This window comes from Labrus bergylta, chromosome 20, assembly GCF_963930695.1.
Source record: "Labrus bergylta chromosome 20, fLabBer1.1, whole genome shotgun sequence".
NCBI classification, from domain to species: Eukaryota; Metazoa; Chordata; class Actinopteri; order Labriformes; family Labridae; genus Labrus; species Labrus bergylta.
Window position 1 is genome coordinate 5,613,847 of NC_089214.1, and position 10,719 is coordinate 5,624,565.

The 10,719-nt window shown below is 39.5% G+C and overlaps 1 protein-coding gene across 2 annotated transcripts; it reads left to right on the plus strand.

The window, feature by feature from the left end:
* Positions 1-1,140: 1,140 nt before the first annotated feature.
* Positions 1,141-10,551, plus strand: LOC109983775 (ATP-dependent zinc metalloprotease YME1L1). 2 transcript variants are annotated; one of them, XM_020633655.3, is made up of 18 exons: positions 1,141-1,359; positions 2,645-2,764; positions 3,390-3,558; positions 3,743-3,844; positions 3,955-4,064; positions 4,212-4,362; positions 4,489-4,596; positions 5,095-5,268; positions 5,383-5,535; positions 5,636-5,768; positions 6,043-6,105; positions 6,976-7,088; positions 7,600-7,755; positions 7,909-8,060; positions 8,162-8,288; positions 8,625-8,698; positions 9,385-9,471; positions 9,578-10,551. In XM_020633655.3, the coding sequence occupies exons 1-18, from the start codon at positions 1,327-1,329 to the stop codon at positions 9,716-9,718; spliced, it is 2,166 nt and encodes a 721-aa protein (XP_020489311.2). In that variant the 5' UTR covers positions 1,141-1,326; the 3' UTR covers positions 9,719-10,551. The 2 variants fall into 2 exon arrangements, with proteins under 2 accessions (XP_020489311.2, XP_020489312.2); XM_020633656.3 differs by having other exon boundaries at positions 4,489-4,572.
* Positions 10,552-10,719: the final 168 nt, after the last annotated feature.

Genomic DNA, 10,719 nt, shown 5'->3' on the forward strand with positions numbered 1-10,719 from the left:
GTTTGTATTCTGTCCTGTGTCTCAAAGATTTTGGGTCAACATTAGAAGTTGGTTGTCGCTATAAATTAATGATATTCCATCTTTTGATACTTACTTATTCTCTATTTTATGGATAATTTAAACCCTTCAATTACTGTCATGGTAAATGTTATTTTACTCATGAGTAAATATCATATCACTGTAGTAAGTGGAGAAACAGCAAAACCTCCTTTGACTGGTTTTTAAATGATTTCAAATATTTATTCTTATCTCTGAAAAAAAATGAAATCTAGCAGGATTGCTAGAAAGATTAGTGCTGACTTATCGAAATTCTTGTTGTTTTGATTTTTGGCCCTTGTTGAATTTTTTTTTGCCCTTGCTCCAGTTTGTTGTCTGCTTACATTTGCCTGATGTTTTCTTTTGGAAAAGTTTGATTTTTATTTATTTATTTATAGATATAATCCCCCCTAGTCTTGATTTATGTTTGAATTATTATTATTATTATTATTATTATTATGATTATATACCCCATGTTTTTATTTTCATTTTTATTTTTATTTATCTTACCTATTCTGTTTAATGTGTATTTTTGAGCTTTCTTGTCTGTGCTGCTGTAATGTCCGAATTTCCCCTCTGGGGATCCTATCCTATCCGAATTAACTTGCTCCTGTGTATTTTGCTGTTGTATGTTCATCCTCTTTAAGAGTTTGTATAAACATTTTATGTATATGTTAAATTTGTCAATAAAGACGCTTAAAAAAAAAATCTTTAGCTGACCCAAGCCTATTTTTCTCTCAAGATACCTACTGGAAGAATTCAAATAAAGTTTAATTTAAAAAATATAAATGATCGAAGCACTATTAGAATGATTTCATCAAACGGGTATTTTTTTTTTTACTCAGTTCTATGTTTTGTTTTGTTTTTTAACCGTCTTTATTGACAAATTTAACATCAAACGGGTAGTTGTTTTTAATTTAAATTATTTTTTAATTTACAGCTACTTTTTTTATTTCATTATTACTCAGTTCTATGTTTTGTTTTGTTTTTTAACCGTCTTTATTGACAATAAAGACATCAAACATCAAAAGGGTAGTTATGTGATCTTGCAAGTGACGCAACAACGTAAAGCTGAACCCGGTAGTAATTTGTCGTGACGTCATTTTGTAGTCACTTTGACCTCAGAAGAAGCCGGAGAATCCATTTGCTGTTGTTAGCTAAGCCTCTGAAAGTTGTGTAACGGGGAAAACAAGAGCACACCGCCCTAGGGAGGTCTAGGGAGCAGTAACACAGAGGGTACCTCTCCTCATACTATAAATACCAATCATTTTGAAGTTTTATCCGGCAAAAATGTTTTCACTGTCAACGTTTCAGCCTCAGCAGGTAAGCCGACCGGGTAGCATTTTGTTTTATTTAGCTAGTAACGTGTTATCTCCGGACACTCTCTCTGACCCTTCAGTTGCAAAGTAGTTATTTTTATGAAGTGTTTGTTATGTAGATTACAGCGGTGAGAGTTTGTTTCTGTCGATGTCGTGTCTTTGTCTTACGGTTCAATGACACATACGCTCGGCTAATGGTAGCATGCTAACAAGTATCTCCATTATGAAGCCGTGCCGACGTCACGTTGTCTCGTTATGAAAATAACTGTACGTGCTGCTTCTGTCATGACGTCACTGCCTGATAAACGTGGGGAGAATGTGCAGGAAAGTACATTAACTGGTTGCTTAGTTAATCTTTAAAGAGTCCAGGTTACATTATTCTGCACACAGCTGACGTGTGAGGGACAACCTGCTCTGACATAACAGCCCTGCCCCCCTTTCTGCACTGTAGACTAGAGATTTACTTTAAATCTAGAGCACTGTGCACCTTTTTATAAGTGTTAGGTACATATACTATACTGCCCTACAAAGGCAAAAAGACCTTAACTCTCCAGAGTGTAGAACTGAGAAAAATGACTTTAAAGTCTTTTTTGTTGTCCAGCCAAATGAGTTGCAGAATATTGGAAATGTGGTAATTCTTTGTCTTTTTAATCAGGTTATGACCTTTTTGATTTGATGACCTTCCTTATTTGGAAGTTAATGTACTCTGCCGTTGCATTTCCTGTGCAATAATAAGGCGTCATGCCAAGGCAAAAGGCAGTAACTTCCCTTTGATACTGTATTTCACTTGGTTGCATTGTTAAAATAACACACTTTAGTCAAGCTACCGTGTGTGTCAGAAGTGTTTGATGACAGATATTAAAACAAAGACATAACACCTTAACTCCACTGCAGGGAAACAGTAACTTCACTTTGATCCGCAGTAAAACAAAGGCAGAAGACCTTAACTCAGTTTGAGCGTTCCTGAATGCTGCAGTTCAAAGGCAAAGACCCTGATGAGTGAAGTTATGAGTGAAGTTACTGGACTCTGCTTTGGTTTCTCGAGGGCTTTTGGAAGTTGAGGCAAATACAATCTACTATTTTCACAAAAAAAACCCAAAAAAAACACAATTGACTCAAGATATCTGTCGACATAATAAAGCACATCTGTAATGTTCCAAAAATGACAAAAACTCATTTTCGAAAAAAATTGACGTTACTGCCTTTGTAGGGCAGTATGGGTAACGTTGTATTTGTCACCATGTGGTGAGCGATGATTATTCAACCTCCTCTGTTTGTGTTTTTGTAAGATGATACTGCCCCTCAGCCAGCTCATCAATGCCTTCCACTCTCTGAAGAGCTCAGCCACAGCTTCGGTCCAGACCCTGCACAAAGACCTTGCTCAGGACCACAGTTCATTCCTAAAAGAGGTGAGATGGACACCAGATACAGAGGGTACACACACAATACATAATCATGAAAACAATCTGCAGAGTCCCTCTGCACCTTTAAGATAAAGCTAAAGACCCAGCTCTTTCATGAATACCTACTAACTTAATGATGATGGGCTCCATATTATTGATGATGATGATGATGGTTGTGACGATGGTTTTTGTTTGATAACGACGACTTATAAGATGGTTTCTATACTGATTAGAGCTCTCAAGAACTGCCCTCAATGTTGTGCTTTGCCTCTGGTCACTTCCTGTCAGCACCTGTGTGTCCAATCAGACTCAAAGCTGATCGTTTGCTCTTACTGACATTGTTCCCTTTTTTTTCTAGATCCTTGCTTGTGTTGTTCTTACTCTCTGATGTACGTCGCTTTGGATAAAAGCGTCTGCTAAGTGAATTGTAGAATTAACGACTTTGGTTCCAACTGTCTATTTCAGAGCTCTGAAGAATATCCATCCTATACAGCTGTCAACATTTTTGACTTACATGTGTTTGTTGTGAAATATAAAGCACATTTTTTTTCAAAAGCTATAAGAATCTCAAGGTTATTTAAAAATGGTCTTCATTGAGAGTTGATGATCTTTTTCTATCCCTTCCCTCCAGCCCAGCGTGAGTCTGAGGGATCTCAGTCTGTCAGAGGTCAGAGCCAGTCAGCTAGATGAGCTGATCAGTAGGTTGCTCCCTACATTGGGAACAGAAGAGCCTCCTACTGTCCCCTCTGCGTGGAGGACAAGTCATGTTTCTGCAAACAGCTTCTTTCACAACAAGCATGGTGAGCTGCTGGAAAGCCCGAATGAGACCCATCTTTATCACCATCTTAAGAAAGTGGCCTTCAGCATGCTGTATTAAAAGCTATCTGGTTCAGTTTTGTTGTTGAAGTAAATAAATTTTTCGCATTTGCAATTCAATGTAAGCAAAACTGACCTTTTGGTGCTTTTTTTTTTTTTTTTGGACAGGGTTTTCACACAGAAGGTCAGGAGTTTTTGGCTCTCAGTTATTCCACAGACAACACCACAGTCCTCTAAAAGACATCTGCTCAGAGCTACAATTTTTGCCTGGTAGGAATCTGACTCAGAATACCAAATCTGCTGTTTTTAACGTAACCTGACTGTATAAATGAGCTACTCTGAGGGTAATGTTTTTGTCTTTTCCATGTTTCTCTGTTCAGTTTTAGTCCAGAGTCGAGGTTTTAAGACTTTTAGAACAAAGGCCAGACGAGCGGAGACTGGTTATGACGGTCCTGTGGAGTCTGAGCCATACACACCAGCCTTCATGAAGGTCAGTTTACAAGAAACAGTCTATTGGAAACATTTCCTGCACCTATTTCTGATTATACAGTAAACATACGATGTACAGGTGGATTAAGAAGAGAAAAGTCATCATTTTGAATCTCACCCACTTAGTCCTACTTTGTTTTTCTTGCAGGGATTGCTTCAGAGGGAAAAGGGACCAGAGGCACAATCACTGGACCAAGTGATAAAACAAAGGAACCTTCCAGAGAACCAGCAGGAGGCTTTCAAGACTGGTTTCACTGAGGGCTTCATGAGGTCTCAGGCTTTCACTCAGAGAACACAAGGCATGTGGAATCCTTATTAGTGTAAACGTTGCAGTGTTTTTTTTTTTAGATGGTAGTGCTGAGTTGAAAACACATGGAGGTCCTGCGATCAATGTAAAGGAGTTTATTTCTTCTCTGTTTCGACAGACTCGCTGAGGAGAACCAGGTTGATCCTGCTGGTCCTCCTACTTCTGGGTATTTACGGCTTGTCAAGAACCCCATTTTTCTCCGGTAAAGGCTCCTTTTCTGATGCTGGTTTGTTTCCGTTTTTATTCTCTCCTATGCTTGCAAATCATCTCGCAACTCTACATGCACCCTAACAATATAACAGAGCTGGTTATTGTTGATAAAGAGGAAAGTGTGCTACCTCTGGGTTCAAACCTTACAGCACTGGTTTGCAAGTTAGATTAAAAGATACACCCATTTGAATAAATACAAAGTTTTGCATGGGCCATGTAGCAAGAATTGACAAAAAATTTCAGTTAAAGAAGCATTGACGATAGAGAGTACAGCTGATGACATGACATCTCCTGGGCTGTGCATGTAGAGTTTGATTGATTGTTCTGCTGCATAACAATGTATCACTTATGTATGCCAGTTACAGGTAATATAGGAAGGTAGAACACATTCATATTTACATCTGTGCATGCCCTAACCAGCAGTTATATTGTCCGTCACTTGGAGACATTTGGAAATATTAGAAAACGTATCCTGAGATTTTTGTACTGAGGCCGTTGTTTTGCGTTTCCACAGTGAGATTCCGCACCACGTCTGGTCTTGACTCAGCAGTCGACCCCATCCAGATGAAGAATGTGACATTTGATCACGTCAAAGGAGTGGAGGAGGCCAAGAATGAATTGCAAGAGGTTGTCGAGTTTCTCAGGAACCCCCAGAAGTTTACCGTACTGGGGGGAAAGCTGCCCAAAGGTATGTTATTATTTTCTATGCTTTGCCCATTTCCTTTTGTTTATTGTCCTGGAAAAATGTGGCTGTTAATCTAAATAATTAAAACTAATCTTGTCTCCCGTGCGACCCTCTCAGGGATCCTCCTTGTCGGTCCTCCGGGCACAGGAAAGACTCTGTTAGCACGCGCTATAGCCGGGGAGGCTGATGTACCGTTCTACTACGCCTCCGGATCAGAGTTTGATGAGATGTTTGTGGGTGTTGGCGCGAGCAGAATCAGGAACCTTTTCAGTGAGTGTGCTTGATGTAAAAAAAAAAAAACAAAAAAAAAACGAAGCAGTTGAAAATGTTGGCAAAAAAACTACAATTTCTTCTTTGTTGCGTTTTGCAGAAGAGGCCAAAGCCAATGCACCCGCTGTGATCTTCATTGATGAGTTGGACAGTGTTGGTGGAAAGAGGATTGAGTCTCCTATGCATCCTTATTCCAGACAAACCATCAACCAGCTGCTGGCTGAAATGGATGGGTCAGTTTCCCAGCTTTGATTTATTTTTCACTCTGCAGGATGTGAATATGTTCTGCTCGAGGTTTCTGCCCCTTATGAGTTTTTCCTTTCCTGTATGTTTGCTGAATATTGCATAGTGCTCATGATGGATTAATGTTTGGGTCTTTGTAGATAAGATAACAAAGAGTACGGTCTTTTACCTGCTCTTTTTGTAAAGTGTCTTGAGATAACATTTGTTATGAATTGGTGCTACATAAAGAAAGATTGATTGACTCAATGTTTTGGTCTTTTACAGGTTTAAACCAAACGAAGGCGTCATTGTCGTCGGTGCTACAAACTTTGCTGAGGCTTTGGATAAGTATGTTTATCTTTTCCTTATTACCAAAGCTTTAAAAGGCTTATTTTAGAAGTATAAGCTATTTTAAAGTGTACCTACAGTACTGAGAGTTCAGGTCAACCTGTACAGTGTAGATTTAGTTCATGTTTCAGTGTTTATTTCCTGCTCTGTGAACGTTGTCTTCTGTCTGTCTGATGCCTCAGGCTGTTTGAACCTTTGGCCGCGTCCTAGTTTCTGTGTTACACAGACAAAACAAACACTCTGAATATAAATGAAATACTGACTTGTTTTTAGATCAGCCAAAGTAAGACAACAGCTTTCAGGGGAACAGAGTTTTTTTGTTTGCATAGTTTAACGAGAAGTTAATTAAAATGTGCTGTGCAGTGAGAAAAACAAACCTTTAGTTTTATTTGCCCTGAGGTAAGACGTGTCAAAAAACAATGCAGAAGTAGCGGACGAAGCAAAACAGTCCGCTATACGATGCTATAATGAGAATATAGTTCAACGACACCACATGATCAACAAAAGAGCGGAGGACAACATACTGACCAACAGAAAACATAATGTGGACGTTTAATTACGTGCATGGAGATCGAAGCGGTTGCATGCATACACTCTATGCACCACGCAGCAGTCACAGGATATAAACATCACTCCCCCTCCTATTCGCTGAAGTTGAATTCTCCGGATCCTGCTGTGTCCTCACATCAGCTCACTCGGACTTGCTGCAGGAAAAAAAACACCAGGGGTCTGGCAGGAGAAACTCCTGGTGAAATCGGAGCAAATTGTGTTCACTCATACAGCTGCTCTGACAAATATCAGGAGTGTTTCAGGAGTTTTCTGCATGTGTTAAAGCCATGGTCCTCATTGCTACTTTGCTTCTACTTTCAGCGCTTTGGTAAGGCCAGGAAGGTTCGACATGCAGGTGACGGTCCCTCGGCCAGACGTAAAAGGACGCACAGAAATTCTCAACTGGTACCTTTCCAAGATCAAAGTGGACCCGGGTAGGTCTCAGTGAAAAATATCAAAGATATTTAAAAATGTTCATAAAGCAAATATTTCTCTTTAAAAAAAGGTATTATTATTGGGCTTTTGCCTTTACTGAGAGAGGACAGTGGATAGAGAAGGTTATAGGGAAGCATGTGGGGAATAACACGCAGGAAAGGAGCAACAGGTCAGAGTCCATACAAGCTGCACGACCTAACCACTAGCCAAATAAGCACCCCGTAGAGCAACTCTTTCAAAATACTTCTCTTGCTGAAGAGTTTTCTGTAATTTTTAATCTTTATTTTTCAGTTTAATCTGAGCATTAGGCGATACTTTTAGGAAAAAGCTGCACATTTGCCAGAAACATTAGCCATCCTTGTTGATTCGAAACCATTGATGGATTTACTGCTTCTACTGTTTCAGAGAATACCTTTGTTTAATATCCAAGAAAAACGTCTGCATTGTCCCTTTACGACTGGTCAACTTTATAAGGAAGCCTTTGTCCTTTTTGTGTTTGTTCTTTCATAGCTGTTGAAGCAGAGATCATTGCCCGGGGCACAGTGGGTTTCTCGGGGGCAGAGCTCGAGAACCTGGTCAACCAGGCAGCCCTGAAGGCGGCCGTGGACGAGAAAGAAATGGTCACATTGAAAGACCTGGAGTTCGCCAAGGACAAGATCCTCATGGGTGAGTACACACAATGTTTGAATCCACTCTGCATCACATGAGAACGATTACCTGGATACACGCTCCAGTCAGCAAGGAAGGAAGGAATGAGGGTTACATTTTTTTTGTGTTAATCCCTTCAAATCCTTTTTGATTTTGTCCTTTTCACACCAGGCCCCGAGAGGAAGAGTGTGGACATCGACAAGAAGAATAAAACCATCACAGCATACCACGAGTCCGGCCATGCTATTGTTGCCTATTTCACCAAAGATGCGATGCCCATCAATAAGGCCACTATCATGCCCAGGGGACCAACACTCGGCCATGTGAGCTTCTCTTTTTATCTCAGGACTTCATACCAGTTCTTTTTGTGTTCCCTTTTATTGAAATTTAAAGCATTTCATAATGCTGTCGTCTCTTTCCCCAGGTGTCCATGCTCCCTGAAAATGACCGCTGGAGCGAGACGAGAGCCCAGCTGCTGGCTCAGATGGACGTCAGTATGGGCGGCCGAGTAGCAGAGGAGCTCATCTTTGGAGACGACTACATCACCACTGGTGAATATGAAAACAAAATGTTACCACAGTCCATTTAAAACCTGATGTGCTGTTAGGGATCAACTTATTTCTCCGGTATTATACACTCACAACAATCAAGACGCTTCTCATTAATGTGTTTGTACTGAAAATAAGAACATTTTTGTTCTTTAAAAACCCTTAAAGGTTGATAACTTGACGACGATTGCAAATTTATCATAGTTTATCCAGTGAAGTCTAATCCTACAATTTTGATTACCTCAGAACTCCTACTATCTTAAAATGTTATATTAGCTGAAAGCTTTAGTGATTGTGAAAACAACTTTGTCTTAAATCTCATGTTTTTTTATGTTTTAGGAGCATCCAGTGACTTTGATGGAGCAACTAAAATAGCCAAAATGATGGTGACCAGGTTCGGCATGAGTGACAAGGTATAATATATGTTTCTGTGGTTGATGAGTAATTGTTCCGATGCTCTAAATTGAAATAGAAGAACGTTTTTATTAAGTATACAGAGCTTCTGGAGCTTTAACTAGGGTTGTAGTCAAGACCACACTAACCGAGACCAAGACATACCAGAGATTGGAGTTCTCTGAGACTGAGACAAGAACAAGAAATTTAGAGATCGAGACGAGTCAAGACTGAGACCAAGGCAGTGCGAGACCAAGACCATAAATATCAATAAAAAACCATAATCGTGTGTGCAGGGGGCGTGTCCCCCACTTAGACCGTTACACCAGGTACTCCAGTACTACAACACTATCTTTAACTGTACACATGTAGAGTTGACCTTTTTTAAACTTGATACGATTAAGAGTATTTGTATTATCGATGTGTTTTCTGTCTTTATATCTTATCATATAATTGACTTGCCATATAAGGACATTTCCGTTGAATCTAAACACTACAGTAGTTTATTTCAGGTCGTGTGTAAACAGAGATTCTTCACTGATTTATTGTTAAGTTTGAAGGAATGTCTAACATCACTGTGCCATATTATTACACCTAAGACAAATTACATCTCTGTCTACCTCAAACAGTAACTATCAGAGACTGTTGCACGAGCAGGTCTGTTGGTCATTCAACCTAAGGTTTCATTTCTGTTTTTTTGTCGTAGCTCGGTGTCATGACCTACGGTGATGTGACCAAGCAGAGCCCCGAGACACAAGCTGCTATCGAACAGGAAGTCAGGGCTTTACTGAAGGTAAATATTTACTTTTTCATTGATTATAAGTATGCTACATGTCTGGAGATAATTTATAAACTCTCTTTACTGGTTTCTGATTCGACAATCTTTCTCTTCCTGCCAGGACTCCTATGACCGTGCTAAAAACCTCCTCAAAACCTACAGCAAGGAGCACAAGACGCTAGCTGACGCCTTGCTCCAATACGAAACTCTGGATGCCAAAGAGATCCAAAAGGTGCTGGAGGGCAAATCGCTGGACATCTAAGATACCTCAGTAGATATTTTAGACTCTTGTGTATATATATAGAGGAAGCTGTGCAATCGTGCACAGGCCTTTTGGAGGCCTTGTATTTCATTTCTTTGTATTCTTTTTATCAGTGTGAAGAGGGCGCTGAAATGACTGAGTTAAACCCTTATACATTTTGTTTTTATTCATTTTCTTTTCGTCCCATTTTCTGTAGAGAAGTTTTATTTTCACAGCAGTTTGAAAGCACTTCACGGTTTAAGTGGATGATTTGTGTACGGGTTGCAAATATCTGGTGTTTCATTGAGGTCTTTTCAAAGACAGAAGAAAAAGACTCCTGCAATAGTTTTATATGTCAGAATCATGTATGATTACAAAGGTAGAAAGGTAATGAATTCAATAATGATTGTGGTTAATTAAGGTGAGATTACACCATGTTACTACATTTGTGTGTCTGATCTTTGTCCAGACATCGTATACACCGTAGGACCTTAAAGCACCTCAATCCAGAATGTAACGTTCCGCTGTAGCAAAAGTCCAGGTCATACCTCTGTTCAGTGTCGAACAGTCCATGCACAGTTTGTCCTCTAAATTGTGTCTCTCAGTTACATCTACCTATGCTTTCTATTGTGTGTTCTTCTTATTTATTTAAGTGCCCAAAGACGTGTTCTCTCTTCTTTTTTTTGAAGCTAGTGATAGGCCTTCATGTGGAATTCTAAGCTCATCTGTAACAGATCAATGAGGGTAAATGTGTATATATATATTAAGTGTGTTAAAGGTTGACATTGTGCTTTTGTTTGTTTCGGCAGACAAAGGTCTTTGAAGCTGAAATAAAGGTTTCTTTTACTCATGAATGTGTTGTATGATACGTGACTCAAATGAAATGCATGTAGATAGATGGACTTAATTGTTTTTCCCAACAGTGACAGGAATTCTCCCCCTGGCAAAGTCTCAAACATAACTCATAGTTTACATTTTAAAAAAAAACATGGTACAGACACATACAAAGACTGTTAAAACAG

What these genes read in the sequence shown, in the direction of transcription:
- LOC109983775 (XM_020633655.3), top strand. Translation starts at nt 1,327, where the DNA reads ATGTTTTCACTGTCAACGTTTCAGCCTCAGCAG. An exon ending in TTTCACTCAGAGAACACAAG is followed by an intron (nt 4,363 to 4,488) that starts GCATGTGGAATC and finishes CTGTTTCGACAG; the next exon opens with ACTCGCTGAGGAGAACCAGG. An exon ending in GGGGGGAAAGCTGCCCAAAG is followed by an intron (nt 5,269 to 5,382) that starts GTATGTTATTAT and finishes CGACCCTCTCAG; the next exon opens with GGATCCTCCTTGTCGGTCCT.